This window comes from Magnusiomyces paraingens (assembly GCF_902498895.1).
Source record: "Magnusiomyces paraingens strain CBS 517.90 genome assembly, contig: contig5, whole genome shotgun sequence".
In the NCBI taxonomy this organism is placed as follows: domain Eukaryota; kingdom Fungi; phylum Ascomycota; class Dipodascomycetes; order Dipodascales; family Dipodascaceae; genus Magnusiomyces; species Magnusiomyces paraingens.
The window spans coordinates 1,700,589-1,715,964 of NW_022474071.1; the positions used below are offsets into that span (position 1 = coordinate 1,700,589).

General features: G+C 37.3%; 3 protein-coding genes across 3 annotated transcripts; all 3 read left to right on the plus strand.

The window, feature by feature from the left end:
* Nucleotides 1-3,249: 3,249 nt before the first annotated feature.
* Nucleotides 3,250-5,046, plus strand: SAPINGB_P006196 (uncharacterized protein; the record flags this gene model as incomplete). Its single annotated transcript, XM_032000909.1, has 1 exon — nt 3,250-5,046. One exon carries the CDS (start codon nt 3,250-3,252, stop codon nt 5,044-5,046), a length of 1,797 nt encoding a protein of 598 aa, XP_031856800.1.
* A 247-nt stretch (nt 5,047-5,293) lies between these two features.
* Nucleotides 5,294-7,786, plus strand: SAPINGB_P006197 (uncharacterized protein; the record flags this gene model as incomplete). Its single annotated transcript, XM_032000910.1, has 4 exons — nt 5,294-5,477; nt 5,749-5,884; nt 6,187-6,722; nt 7,185-7,786. The coding sequence occupies 4 exons, from the start codon at nt 5,294-5,296 to the stop codon at nt 7,784-7,786; spliced, it is 1,458 nt and encodes a 485-aa protein (XP_031856801.1).
* Nucleotides 7,787-9,259: 1,473 nt separating this feature from the next.
* SAPINGB_P006198 (uncharacterized protein) lies at nt 9,260-14,654 on the plus strand (the record flags this gene model as incomplete). The annotated part of the gene is made up of 3 exons (XM_032000911.1): nt 9,260-12,005; nt 12,056-13,097; nt 13,160-14,654. 3 exons carry the CDS (start codon nt 9,260-9,262, stop codon nt 14,652-14,654), a joined length of 5,283 nt encoding a protein of 1,760 aa, XP_031856802.1.
* Between the last annotated feature and the right edge of the window lie 722 nt (nt 14,655-15,376).

A 15,376-nucleotide genomic window follows, 5' to 3' on the forward strand; every position in this document is an offset into this window, starting at 1 on the left:
GCCCATAGTTGTTAAAGTAAGGTTCTTGTAATAACAAGATATCAGGTTCTTTTTATCTAAGATAGTTTCAGTAATAGATTTCGATTTATGACAATTGAGTTGGAATACTTTATAATTCATTGGATGTAATAGAATTGTTTTCGTTTTCTTCCTCATTGGATTCATCTAGTTCTTCAATATTTGTTTCTTTCATCGGTTCATCTTGTGAGTCGTCAGTGGAAACAGGATGGGCCTCATTATCCTTTTGTCTGATTCATTTTTCAATAATCGTATCTTATTACGCATAGCTTGGAGTTCTTCAGGAGTTTTTTTTTCTGCTAATAAAAGGTCTAACTTTAACTTTTGTGTACTGGATAATAAGATTATCAGCACACTTTGCATAGTCTTGGGCATTTCTGAATGAAACCAATGCTGTTTGGGTAAATTGGTTTCTGCTAATGATTTTGGGTTCGGTATTCAAAACAATATGGTAATCATTAAAATTGTAGAGAGTTTCTTTCAAGTCTTCAATCGATGCCGTATTAGGTATTTCCTGAAGTACAGCCTTGTACCAAGAATCTGTGTCAAGCACTGAATAAGTAGGGTCAACTTTGGGGATCCATTCTGCAGCTTTATCAGCAAAATCTTTGTCATTAAGTTGAACATATAAATGCCCTTTGACAGTATAGCCTATTTCCTGAGCCACCGGCTTTTGTGCAACCGCATCAATTTTCTTTCCAATCGCAGGGATATTAACTCTTTCATGGTATCTGGAATTCTTATGCACACTCTAAAAGTGGGTTTGTCTTCATCAACTTTAGTTTCACGGTGTTGTTTTGAGCCTTCATAATGTCTTTCAACTTTGGAGTTGCTCCATTTGGAGTTTTAGGGGTCAAAGCAAAAGGCAAAGTGTCGACTTTTCTTACCGCACTCTTGATTTCCTTTTTGCGTAGCTAAGTTCTTTGGTAGTTAAATCAGCCTTAGTTGAAATAGTTCCAACTTTGTATTCCATATTATCAACTCTTTTCTCAAGATTGTTGGTCATTTCTTTGAATTCCTTGATTTCAGTGTCAATAATTCTTTTGTTTCTTGCTTTTTCTTGAGACAAATCTTGAAGAGTCATCTTAGCTATTTCATCAGCTTTATGTTTCACTTTATCGCAATGATCCTTATTATCCTTAACTTCCTTTTTAAGTTTTTCAAACATTACATGTTTAACTTCTGTGTGAACCTGATTGTTTCTCAAAACATCAAGTTCTGAGCGAAGAGAATTCACTTGTCCTTCTGAAGCTTTAAGCTTTTCGGTCAAAGCAATGAGTTGTTTAGCTAACTCATTGTTTTTAAGTTCAAGATTTTGAAATTTTATTTCCCAATCTTCAATTGTAATACTCAAGTCTTCTTTAACAATAGACAATTCAACCAGAAATACATCCTTAAGTTTTAAGATGTATTCCCAGGCTTCAGAATTATCACCAAATGGATTTGCATCCGGCATGAGAACATCCATGTCACGTGATGGTGTTGCGTCAATTTCCACATCACCACCATCTGGTGAAGAGTCAAAGGTAGGGTTCAAGGTTGGACCAACATTCACAATAGGGGTTTCAACGGGGGTTTCGTGGTTTGAAGAAGCATTATGCTTATCATTCGATTCAAGCTTTTTGTGGATAGTTTCAATTTTTTTATGGGAGTCTGGTTTTTTATTATTTTTTTGGATTTTTGTCGAGGGTTTGATGTGATGAGCTTCATGAGAATGAGGTCCTCTGGAATGAGAACTTTCTTTCTCCTTCAGTTCAACAGCAATAATTTTTTGCATATCATTAATATTAGTCTGTTCATTATTATTGTCGGTATAATTATTGTCGGCAGGAGGGTCGCCGCCACTAAACGTGGTTTGGGTGTTGTTGGGGGGGTCTGACATGGTTTTTCTTTTATCCGGTTGATCGCTTGTATGTTAGTTTATCCGGTCGATCGATCGCATGTTGATCTTTTACATTACAAGAGTAACTATTGTGACAATTTGGCCGAGTTGGTCTAAGGCGTCCGACTCAAGTGTTTACTTCACTGAAAGCGGTGTTTTCGGATCTCGTTAGAGGCGTGGGTTCAAATCCCACAGTTGTCATTATTTTTCTTTGTTTTTCTCAAATTTCATTCACCATATTAATCTATTATTGACTAGAAGTTTTTGGCCCATTTCAATTTTTTTTGCAATAATTTTACAAAGAGGGGAGCTGTTGGAATATATGGAATGGTATCATCACGTATTTCTTTTTGTTGGAATATATCCTATGGTACTATGGGCTATTTCAGCATTATCTCATAATAATCTTTTTCCATTACAATCTTTACAATGTTACATTATTTACTAGCAACTACGAGCTCTTCTTGATTACAAAGGTAATAATTGTGTCAATTAAGATTTTCTACTGCTAAAGAAAATTTGCCTCGATGCTCCTTTAAATTTTCTTCGTTACTGAAACCTTTCTTCCTCCTTTTTTCTCGCTTCTCTAAATTTAAGCTAAACTGTTTTTATTAAATAATCTCTCAGCTTTCAGCTTATCAATCGTATTTATTCATTAACTTTGGTTTTTTAACGTATTGTTAGTCTTTCCCTCACTATGTCAACCTATGGAAACACTGATGGTGTCTATGAAGGAGCCTAGTCAGTCAGCACTAAGAGTTTGGTCGCTAGTACAACTCCCTATATTGTGGTGATTTTTTTAGCGGTAGAAATTCTTAATTGATACAATTATTACCTTTGTAATCAAAAAAAAAAAGCTCGTAGTTGCTAGTAAATAATGTAACAATGTAAAGAGTGTAATGGAAAAATATTATTACGAGATAATGTTGAAATTGCCCATAGTATCATGGAATATAACATATCACCACTCAACATTCTCGTTTGTCTGGTAGCTTATAAAATTGAACGGAAAGTAATTAAAGAGTTGACCGCCCAGGTCCTTAAATCAAATTACAATTCAACAATTATTAGTACTGAGATTTAGATATTGGGTATTTCTGGACTTGACCTGTTGATAGAGAAAAGTAAAACATACAGAAGTGTTTCAAAAATTTAAAAAAATTAAAAGGGCCGAGCAGGGAATTGAACCCTGGACCACTCGCAATTTTAACCCAAAGCGAGTATCATACTACTAGACCACACGGCCTCTTATTAATGTAATGTAATGAAGTTATCGTATGAGAGTAAAGTCGGATTGTCCAAAGAAAGAACCAAGCTAATAGTTTAATATAAAACTTATGTCATAAACCATGTCAGACCCCCCCAACAACACCCAAACCACGTTTAGTGGCGGCGACCCTCCTGCCGACAATAATTATACCGACAATAATAATGAACAGACTAATATTAATGATATGCAAAAAATTATTGCTGTTGAACTGAAGGAGAAAGAAAGTTCTCATTCCAGAGGACCTCATTCTCATGAAGCTCATCACATCAAACCCTCGACAAAAATCCAAAAAAATAATGAAAAACCAGACTCCCATAAAAAAATTGAAACTATCCACAAAAAGCTTGAATCGAATGATAAGCATAATGCTTCTTCAAACCACGAAACCCCCGTTGAAACCCCTATTGTGAATGTTGGTCCAACCTTGAACCCTACCTTTGACTCTTCACCAGATGGTGGTGATGTGGAAATTGACGCAACACCATCACGTGACATGGATGTTCTCATGCCGGATGCAAATCCATTTGGTGATAATTCTGAAGCCTGGGAATACATCTTAAAACTTAAGGATGTATTTCTGGTTGAATTGTCTATTGTTAAAGAAGACTTGAGTATTACAATTGAAGATTGGGAAATAAAATTTCAAAATCTTGAACTTAAAAACAATGAGTTAGCTAAACAACTCATTGCTTTGACCGAAAAGCTTAAAGCTTCAGAAGGACAAGTGAATTCTCTTCGCTCAGAACTTGATGTTTTGAGAAACAATCAGGTTCACACAGAAGTTAAACATGTAATGTTTGAAAAACTTAAAAAGGAAGTTAAGGATAATAAGGATCATTGCGATAAAGTGAAACATAAAGCTGATGAAATAGCTAAGATGACTCTTCAAGATTTGTCTCAAGAAAAAGCAAGAAACAAAAGAATTATTGACACTGAAATCAAGGAATTCAAAGAAATGACCAACAATCTTGAGAAAAGAGTTGATAATATGGAATACAAAGTTGGAACTATTTCAACTAAGGCTGATTTAACTACCAAAGAACTTAGCTACGCAAAAAAGGAAATCAAGAGTGCGGTAAGAAAAGTCGACACTTTGCCTTTTGCTTTGACCCCTAAAACTCCAAATGGAGCAACTCCAAAGTTGAAAGACATTATGAAGGCTCAAAAACAACACCGTGAAACTAAAGTTGATGAAGACAAACCCACTTTTAGAGTGTGCATAAGAATTCCAGATACCATGAAAAGAGTTAATATCCCTGCGATTGGAAAGAAAATTGATGCGGTTGCACAAAAGCCGGTGGCTCAGGAAATAGGCTATACTGTCAAAGGGCATTTATATGTTCAACTTAATGACAAAGATTTTGCTGATAAAGCTGCAGAATGGATCCCCAAAGTTGACCCTACTTATTCAGTGCTTGACACAGATTCTTGGTACAAGGCTGTACTTCAGGAAATACCTAATACGGCATCGATTGAAGACTTGAAAGAAACTCTCTACAATTTTAATGATTACCATATTGTTTTGAATACCGAACCCAAAATCATTAGCAGAAACCAATTTACCCAAACAGCATTGGTTTCATTCAGAAATGCCCAAGACTATGCAAAGTGTGCTGATAATCTTATTATCCAGTACACAAAAGTTAAAGTTAGACCTTTTATTAGCAGGAAAAAAAAAACTCCTGAAGAACTCCAAGCTATGCGTAATAAGATACGATTATTGAAAAATGAATCAGACAAAAAGGATAATGAGGCCCATCCTGTTTCCACTGACGACTCACAAGATGAACCGATGAAAGAAACAAATATTGAAGAACTAGATGAATCCAATGAGGAAGAAAACGAAAACAATTCTATTACATCCAATGAATTATAAAGTATTCCAACTCAATTGTCATAAATCGAAATCTATTACTGAAACTATCTTAGATAAAAAGAACCTGATATCTTGTTATTACAAGAACCTTACTTTAACAACTATGGGCCCATTAAACATAAAGATTGATCCCAATCTTTACAGAAACTGAAAAGAAAAAAATAAATGCAGAGCAATTACTTACATTAGGTCTAACTCTGACTTACGAGCATTAACTACTAAAATTGAAAAGTTTACAAATCGAGATATGGTTACCATTTTGGTTAAAGACATTACAATTGTCAATGTCTATAATCAACCGAAACCATCCAAGAAATACCCTGAGCCACCGGTTTTTGAGTTTCTCAAACGGGAGATCAAGGAACAATACTCAAAGATTGTCATTGCAGGTGATTATAACTTACATCACAAGGAATGGGAGTCAAGGGCAGGTCCGAATACGGAAGCAGATGAAGTTGTTGAGTGGCTACATGAAAATGATATGATGTTAATTACTCCAAGAAATCAAAAACATACAACAATAGAACCAATATTGATTTGGTTTATGGCTCAGTGGACTTACTTCATAGAATTTCATTTAGTGGAGTGGATGAAAATACACTAAGTGATCACTCAATTGTGGAGGGGACATCTATATGTCTCAGAGTAAAAACGGGGATGAAGTTTTTACTTCGGTGAAGAGATTGAATATTAAGAATGCAGATTGGGAAAAGTTTGACAAGGAGCTTTCTTCTGCCATTAAAGATTTTAATGTGCATAACAAAACTCTAAAATCAACTGACCAAATTGATGACCAAGCTAAAGTTCTTGAGGAGGTTGTAAAAAGAGCAATGGCAAAGTCGATGAAGGAAGTTAAGGTGATGAAAAGTCCAAACGCTATTGGAATCAAGAATTAAGGGAGAAGTTAGAAAAAGCGCTAGAAGCTAAAAGGGAAGCCCGTCAAAGACAACCTTCTTTGGCTTTGAAACGACAAAAAATTGAAGAGGCAAAAAAAGCTAGAAAAATTTTTGACCACAGTTTGCGTGAGGCAAGTACTGAGCAATGGAATAAATATTTGTCTAGTTTAGAAGGAAATGACATTTGGAAGATTTTGAAGTATATTAATCCAAAAAGCAATGATACCATTATACCACAAATTAGAAAAGAAGATGGAACTCTCACTACTACTGTTGACGAAAAAAGACATGAAATATGGAAGGCACTTCTACCTGAAATTGATCATGGTCTTGATAGAGAGTTTGAAATTGATGATGATTCTCGATGGCCAAAATTAGAGTTTGATGAAGTTGACTCTGCATTGGCTGATACCCCAAATGATAAAGCTCCAGGAGACGATGGAATTACTGGCAAAGTTTTAAAGATGGCATGGCTAAATAAAGACTTTAAGGAAAGGTTTTTCAAGCTTCTCCAAGCTTGTGTAAAGTTTGGATACCACCCAAAAGTCTGGAGACATGGCATTATTGTTGTTATACCTAAACCTAAGAAACCTGACTATTCAAAGCCAAGAGCATACCGACCAATTTCCTTACTTAAGATTCCATCTAAAGTACTGGAAAAATTATACAAAAAGAATGACCAAGCTTACAACACACTTACTTCCACCAGAGCAATATGGGGAAGACAAGGTTATTGTGCTACTGATGCTGTTTTGGAACTTGTCCAAAGAATTGAAACTAGTAAGGAAAAATTTCAGCTATGCTCATTGATATTCAAGGAGCTTTTGATAATGTTAACAGAAATATATTGGCACACACAATGGAGGATATGAAACTACCCAAAGCACTTATAAACTGGACGTACCAATTTGTAAGTGAAAGAGAAGCTAGTATGCTCATGGACCGAAGAAAAGGATCAGTGCAAAAAATTAGTACTGGAATTCCGCAAGGCTCACCTATTTCACCACTACTTTTTTGATATATTCCACACCAATGTATCATGCCATTAAAGAATGGGGTGGAACTCCTTTGGCTTTATTGATGATGTGACTATTACCGTTGAAGGTAAAATTGAAGAAAATACCAAAAGCTTAAGCAACATATTAGAAAAATGTTGTAATTGGGCTAAATCAAGAATGACCAAAATTGATTTGGGTGATAAATTGGGTTTTATTCATTTTACAAAAAATGTGAAACCTAAAGATGAGAAAGTGCAACTTACTTTACCTAATGGAGAACTTCGTGAACCCCAGAAGGAAGTTAAATTGCTTGGAATTACTTTGAACAATCTGCTCGATTTTAAATCTCATATTTTGAATAAAATCAATAAAGCAAGAAAAGCTGTTGGTGCTATTTGGCATCTTGGTGGCGTGCAAAAAGGTATGCGAGGGTCTGCAGTCAGATCACTGTATATTGCTTGCGTGAGACCAATTGTCGAATATGGCTTAGAAATTTGGCATCACAAAATTTTGAAAGGAGAAATCCACAAGTTGGAAGTAATGCAGAATATGGCTTTAAGAAGAATTGTTGGTGCTTATCGCACAACTCCTATTGCGGTACTACAAAAGGAAGTTGGTATTATGCCATATAGTATTAGGCTAAAATTTATGGTGGCACGAAAAGCTATTCGTTTACACCTAAATATTAGCAAAACTAATCCTATTAATGGTCATTTGTTAACATTGATTGAGAAATCTCCAATTGCAAAGCTAACCACGCTTTACATGTTGGCGAAAGATGATAGAGACTATATGATTAAAAAGGATGAAAACGAAAATGCAAGAGGGTTGAACCTCTTACACTGAAACAACAACAAAATCAGACGATTGGAATTTTGAAGAAACAAGCAATGGAAGAATGGCAAGAAATGTATTGAACAGCAGTAAGGATCTGTGGTATCATAATATCACAGTGGAGTCGAAATGTACTGATAATCTTTCCAAAATGGTTACGGGAGTGATCATGAAGAAAGATAGTCGAAGGATCTTGAGTAATATTACTCAGTTTCGCACAGGCCATGGAAACTTTGGCGCATGGTTTAAAAAGTTTGAATTGAAAAGGATAGTTACAACTGCAAATGTGGAGAGCTGGAAACAGTTCATCACATTTTAGTTGAGTGTCCTTTGCTTGAAGAGGAAAGAAAAGGACTGAAACGGATATCTCCAGAGATGGACATGTCGACTCTCTTAAACAGTTTAACTGGCTTACAAGAGATTGTAAGCTTTATCTCTGCTTGGAGGGATTAAGAAATACAATTACAGCGTTGATGAAGACAAGTGGAGATAGGTTGGGAAGGTTTGGTTATTTTAACCCCCTGTTCCTCGTAAGCTGGCATCAGGACTTATTTTCGGGCTGTTGGAGATGCAATGTTGAAGCCAAAATTAAAAGTTTATTATTAAAATGAAAAAATATATAGTATGGACAAGAAGGATAGCGCAGATGCTGATGTTATATAATTCTATAACCCTTGAATAAAAACAAAGAAACAAACAAACAACCGGATAAAAGAAACAAGCAATCAAGCGATCGAGATAAATAACTATAAACACTTTAAAGAACAAATATGCAATCGATCGAGATAATAATTATCGATAAATATTTGAGGATAAATACATTAATTTAGATTAAAGATTAAGAAGCGATTAAGAAGGAATTATTAAAGAGAATCGCTTGAATATATATAGTCATATATTTCCATAAGTTTTATCGGTATCTAAAAAGATATTTACATCAATACAATAAGTTTTATATTAAACTATTAGCTTGGTTCTTTCTTTGGACAATCCGACTTTACTCTCATACGATAACTCCATTACATGTAAAAGATTAACAAGCAACAACCAAGACAAATAATTATAAATGTCTTAAAGATCAAACTTGCAATCAACCAAGGGGAAAAGGGCTGAATGTGTTGAGCATGCAATGTTGTCGCAGACTAGTGCAGTTGATAATGCACGTGAGTTTGGGTGGGAAACTATGGTTGACAATCTATGTTTATTTTAGTTTTAGCCGCATTAGGTTTAAGCCCTTATGTGACTGTGGTTACCCTCCTTAATTTGTTACAAAGTTGAAGTGTAATACAAACCCACTCAACTTTGGGACAAACCCAAATGAAAAATTTTCACCACTGCAAATTTTTCTTTTCCTTGGGTATATAAGGAAGGTTTCTTCCCCAACTTTTATAATTTTTCTTTTCCTTTTTCTTTCTTCTTATATAACTGTTTTATCTTATATATTTCAATATATACTTTTCTTGGATAATATTTTCTATTATTATCATGACTTCCCGTGTCACAGTTCAACAGGTTATGGGCCGCACTTCGGCTTATATTAATCTTACTTCCTCTGAAAAACTCACTCCTCTCAACTATCATGTCTGGGCTACTAAGATCCTTTTGGGTCTTCGTGCAATGAATAATGGTGTCCATCTTTATGTCGAAGCTGGTACTGTCAATCCAGCTGCTAATGAATCCCTCGAAGACCTCACCGCCTCGCTTGACACCGTCGTCCATGATGTTATCCTCAACAATATTTCTCCTGAGTTGATCGAACATGTTAATGATGTGGCCATTAGAGGCCGTGACCTCTGGCTTTATCTTCATCAGGAGTATAGTCAACTTCAACCCGCCGATGTCATCTCACTTATGAAATCCCTCTATGCTGGCAATATTGATGTTGGTCCAAAGTTTGTTTCTTCTGTTCGTTCTTATGTTGCTACATGGCGTTCCATCTACCAATCATTGTCGCCTGATTCGGTTGTGGCCTTCAACGCTTTGGCCTCAATGGGTCCCAATTGTGAGCGCTTCATCCAGTACGCCTTGGAGCACCGCTTTGATAGTAACAATGCTGACAACCTTGATATCAACAACTTCATCCGGAACACTGATAAATGGGCCAAGTTGTTGAAGATTACTGGACCCCCTGCTACTCTTTCGACTGAAGCGTTCGTTGCTTCATCAAAGAAGTACAATAACAAATCGAAGGGTGATGGTATTAAATGTTTCCGTTGTAAGAGGCGTGGTCATACTTCCAACAATTGTCATGTCTCTTGGGAAGAGGTTCAGGCTGCTCGCCAAGATAATAAGGATGACAAGGAATCTAAGGAGGCTAAAACCTCAAGAGGTTGGTTTGCTGAGACTATTGATGAATTTTCTGAGATAGTTGATGATGATCCATTTGTGAGTTCCGCTTTTGTGTCCGAGACATCTGTTGTTTCTGAAAAGTTTGGTAACAGTTGCTCCGAGTCGTTTGATGATTTGGAATCCGAACTTTTTGATTCTTCTGAGCCGTGTGTCGGCGATGAAGATTGTTTTGTTGGTCAAGTTTCTGAGTATTGTTCAAACTCAGAACTTGATATTGATTCAGTTGGTAAACCGTTTGTTGGTTCCACTGATGATTCTTGTTTTATTTCTGAACCGTATGTCGGTTCTACTGTTGTTTGTTTGGAGTCTGAACCGTGTGTCAGTTCAGCTCCTATTTGCTTTGATTCTGAATCGTTGGTCGATTCGGATATTGTTCCTTTTGATTCTGAACCGTTGGTCGGTTCTTCTTTTATTTCTTGTTCTGATTCTAAACCGTTGGTCGGTTCTGATGATGATATTGTCTTACCTTCTTTTGATTTTTTGGTGGATTCAATTACTGAACCTTCTCCACTTATTGTTAAACCAATTGTTACACCAAAATCCCGTTTTTCTCCATTCTTTTACTTATCTTTTGTTACCATCATGTTGTTTTCCTTGATTTTAATTGTCGTCTGGCATCCTTCTTCAATCTTGGATTTAAGTCATTCAGTACATCACGTTTTTGTTGCTGAATCTACTACTTCTGCTGAGGCCAACTTAGTTGTTGGGTCTGATTCTTTTGACTTTATCCATGATACCGGTGCTACCAGTCACATTTGCAATAACATCTCATATTTTTCTTCTCTTCGTCCCACTTCGGCTACCATTCGTGGTCTTGGTTCTGCTACTGCTGAGGGGGTTGGCGACATTGTCGTTGATCTTCTTGGTAAAGATGACCAGCCTTGTGACCGCGTTGTTCTTCGAGATGTTTTATATGTTCCTAAGATTCCTCGCAATTTATTTGCTGCTCGTCGAGCTACTGCTGGTGGTTGTAGGTTCATTCAAGACCTTAACCATATTTCTGCTGTTGAAAATGGCAAAACTCGAGTCCACGCCATTGCCATGGGTGACTTGTACTTTTGTCGTTTCCGAGTTGTTTTGCCTTCCAAGCCAGTCCATGAGGTGTTTGCTGTTGAGTCGTCTGCCAATCTTTGGCACAAGCGACTTGGTCACGCCAGTGTGGACGTTCTCAAGAAATTATCTAAGTCACTTTCTGTCAAGCCTACTCATTTTGAGGTTGTGGATAGTCATAAGTGTGACGCTTGCTTGGGTGGCAAAGCCACAGCATTGCCATTTAATGGTACCACAGAAAAAGCTAGTCGTCCTTTGGAATTATTTGTTTCTGATTTGAGCGGTCCTCATGTCGCTACCCCTGTGGGTCATCGTTATGTCTTAACCATTATGGATTATTATTCCAGGTACTCTTATGTGGAGTTGTTGGTTAGGAAAAGTGATGCAAGTCTTGCCATTCGTAACTTTATTGCTAGGTGTGAATCTTATTTTTCTGGTGATTCTGCTGGTGATCGAGTTGCATATTTTCATTCTGATAATGGCGGCGAATACATTTCCAAAGACCTGGAGCAGTTCTTTGTGTCTAAGGGTATCAAGCATACTTATACAGTTCCTCATACTCCTCAACAAAATGGTGTTGCTGAGCGATTGAATCGCACATTATTTGAGAAAGCCAAGTCTATGCTTTTATATGCTCATGCTCCTGAATACTTATGGGGTGAAGCTGTCAAGTCTGCTAATTATATTAGGAACCGTCTTCCTAGTCGTACCACTGGTGGTGTTGCACCTCTTCAACTTTGGACTGGTAAACCTCCTAGTTATCACCATATGAAAGTATTTGGTTGTCAAGCTACAGTTGTTCTTCCTGGTGCTAAAAGAGAATCTAAGTTAAGTTCAAATACTGAAGCTGGTGTTTTGTTGGGTATTCTTTGGATCGTACAGCTTATCGAGTTCTTCTTGATTCAAGCATTGTTGAAGCCAGGAGTGTTTACTTTGATGAGTCCAAGTTTCCATTTATGAAAAGTGATAAGGACTTGTCTATTAATGGTACTGGTGTTGGGTTTAGTGTTGGTTCTGGTTCAGGGTCCATGTCAGGACCTTGTTTTGATTCTAAGGGGACTGGTTTAGGATCTAATGTTAGGGTTAATTCTATTGCTAGTTCTGATTTAAGTTCTGGTTCTAGTTTTGGGTCTCATAGATCTTTACCAGCATCCTCATCTGGTTCTGGTTCTGGTTCTGGTTCTGGTTCTGGTTCTATTTGTGCTTTACCGTCTCCGTCTCCGTCTTCTTCTCCGTCTCATTCTCCGTCGCCGCCTCCTTCTTCTTCTTCTTCTATTATTGTTCATAAGCCTCGTTCTGTTCGTCGCATTTTGTCTACACCTTCTGCTCCTCTTGAGTCTCCTACTCTTCCTTCTATTGCTTCAGTTCCATCTCTTCCTAGTTCTCCTATTCTTCCACCTTCAGATCATGATGTCTCTATCTCTCCTGACTCTAGTCCTATTATTTCTTCTTCGGAATATATTCCTTCACAATTAGACTTATCTGAAACTGGTCCATCTATTAATGAATCTGATATTTCAGGTGATTCTGGGATCTCGCAACGAGGGGGTGATATTGGGTTTCAACCGTCTATCATTGCTTCGTCTCCCACTCCACCACCTTCTGTTGAATTGGAAGTAGTGCCACTTAGTCAAGAATCTCCTTCGTCTGATCTTGTTAATTCTCTTGACCAAGCTGGTGTTAGTGTTGTCACTAAGGATGATACTCAAGCTGTTTTGCCTAAATCTCGATCTCGTGTTGTTGCTGTTCGTTTACCTTCTATAACTCCTGCCAAACGCCCGAGTTCTGATGACATTGTTTCACCTCCTTCTAAACACCTTTGTGAAAATTCTTTGAAACAATCTCCAGTGTCTGCAACACCTGCAAAACGTCCAGCTGAAGAAGAGTGTATTTCTTATCGTCGTCTCAAATCTCTCCGCTTTGAGTATGATGATGTGGCTTTACTTGTTTTACAGATCCTAGTAGTTTTGAAGAAGCTATGTCTAGTGAAGAAGCTGAGTTTTGGCTTGAAGCCTGTGTTATTGAAATGTCGTCTCTTAAACGCAATGGTACTTGGGAATTGGTTGATCTCCCACCTGGTCACAAGGCTATCAATAGCAAATGGGTGTTTAAAGTTAAGCGCAAAGCTGACGGTTCAATTGAACGTTACAAAGCTCGTCTCGTGTGTATTGGATTTTCGCAAGTTGAAGGTATTGATTATACTGAAACTTTTGCTCCTGTTGTTCGTTACGAGACTGTGAGGATTGTTCTTGCTATTGCTGCTCAGTTTGGGTTCCAGGTTCATCATATGGATGTCGAGACTGCATTTCTTAATGGTGATCTCAAAGAAGATATTTATATGAGACAACCTAAAGGCTTTGTTGTCAAAGGTCAGGAATCTAAAGTGTGTCATTTGAAGAAGTCTTTGTATGGTTTAAAGCAAGCTCCTTTGTGTTGGAATGAGAAGATTCATGGTGCTCTTGTCAAACTTGGGTTTATTCGTAATGAAAGTGACTACGGCGTGTATACCAAAGGATCTGGGTCTACCATGGTCATTATTGCACTGTATGTTGATGATTTACTTATTTCTGGCAATTCTTCTGAAGTCATTGCCAAAACCAAGTCTTCTTTGTCATCTATGTTTAAGATGAAAGACTTGGGCCCAGTCGAGCAGTTCCTTGGCATGAGAGTTAAGCAGTCACCTTACCATATTACTGTGGATGTTTCGCGTTATATTTTTGATATGTTGGAAGAGTTTGGTATGCAGAACTGTTCAAGTGTCAAGACTCCTTTACCCACTCGTGATCTTTCTGATTTTTCCGAGTCTGACTCTGCTACCGATGCCTCCATGTATCGCAGTATTATTGGTAAGCTGATTTATGCTGCTAATTGTGCTCGTCCTGATCTTGCTGTTGCTGTTAGCTTTCTTTGTCGATATATGCAGAGTCCTAAGTCTATTCATATGGAAGCTGCTAAGCATACTCTTCGTTATCTTAAGGGTACTGCTGAACTTGGTCTTGAATATCGAGCTCAGAAAGTCTACAAGCTTGTTGGTTATAGTGATGCCGACTATGCACAGGACAAGCAGGACCGTAAGTCATTTACTGGGTATGTTTTCATTCTGTCTGGTGGTCCCATTACTTGGGCTTGTCGAAAGCAAGTTAGTCCTGCATCGTCCAGCGTCGAGTCTGAGTACATGTCATTGTCTGATGCGTCTAAGGAATGCTTCTGGATTAATCAGTTGTTGTCCCTTTGCAAGATTCCTGTTCCGTTGCCAGTGACTATGTTTGAGGACAATCAGGGATGTATTGCTTTGGCTCAGAACCCAGTGTTTCATCGTCGCACCAAGCATATTGATGTTCGGTATCATGTTGTGCGTCACTATATTCGCAGTGGAGTGATTCATCTGGAGTATCTTGATACTCAAGTGATGTTGGCAGATATGTTTACTAAGAATCTTGGTCGTGTGAAGTTTGAGACATTGAGGGACTACTTGGTATGAAGGCAGTAGGTGATTCTGCGACAAGGGGAGGTGTTGAGCATGCAATGTTGTCGCAGACTAGTGCAGTTGATAATGGACGTGAGTTTGGGTGGGAAACTATGGTTGACAATCTATGTTTATTTTAGTTTTAGCCGCATTAGGTTTAAGCCCTTATGTGACTGTGGTTACCCTCCTTAATTTGTTACAAAGTTGAAGTGTAATACAAACCCACTCAACTTTGGGACAAACCCAAATGAAAAATTTTCACCACTGCAAATTTTTCTTTCCCTTGGATATTTAAGGAAGGTTTCTTCCCAAAATTTTATAATTTTTCTTTTCCTTTTTCTTTCTTCTTATATAACTGTTTTATCTTATATATTTCAATATATACTTTTCTAGGATAATATTTTCTATTATTATCATGACTTCCCGTGTCACAGTTCAACACTCCCCCATCTCAAAATACTCCCGTACACATCCTCAGGAAAAAGGGGGTATTCTGGGAATCGAACCCAGTATCTTCCGCTTTCGAGCGAACGTGTTATCCTTTACACCATTCTGTTGAACTGTGACACGGGAAGTCATGATAATAATAGAAAATATTATCCAAGAAAAGTATATATTGAAATATATAAGATAAAACAGTTATATAAGAAGAAAGAAAAAGGAAAAGAAAAATTATAAAATTTTGGGAAGAAACCTTCCTTAAATATCCAAGGGAAAGAAAAATTTGCAGTGGTGAA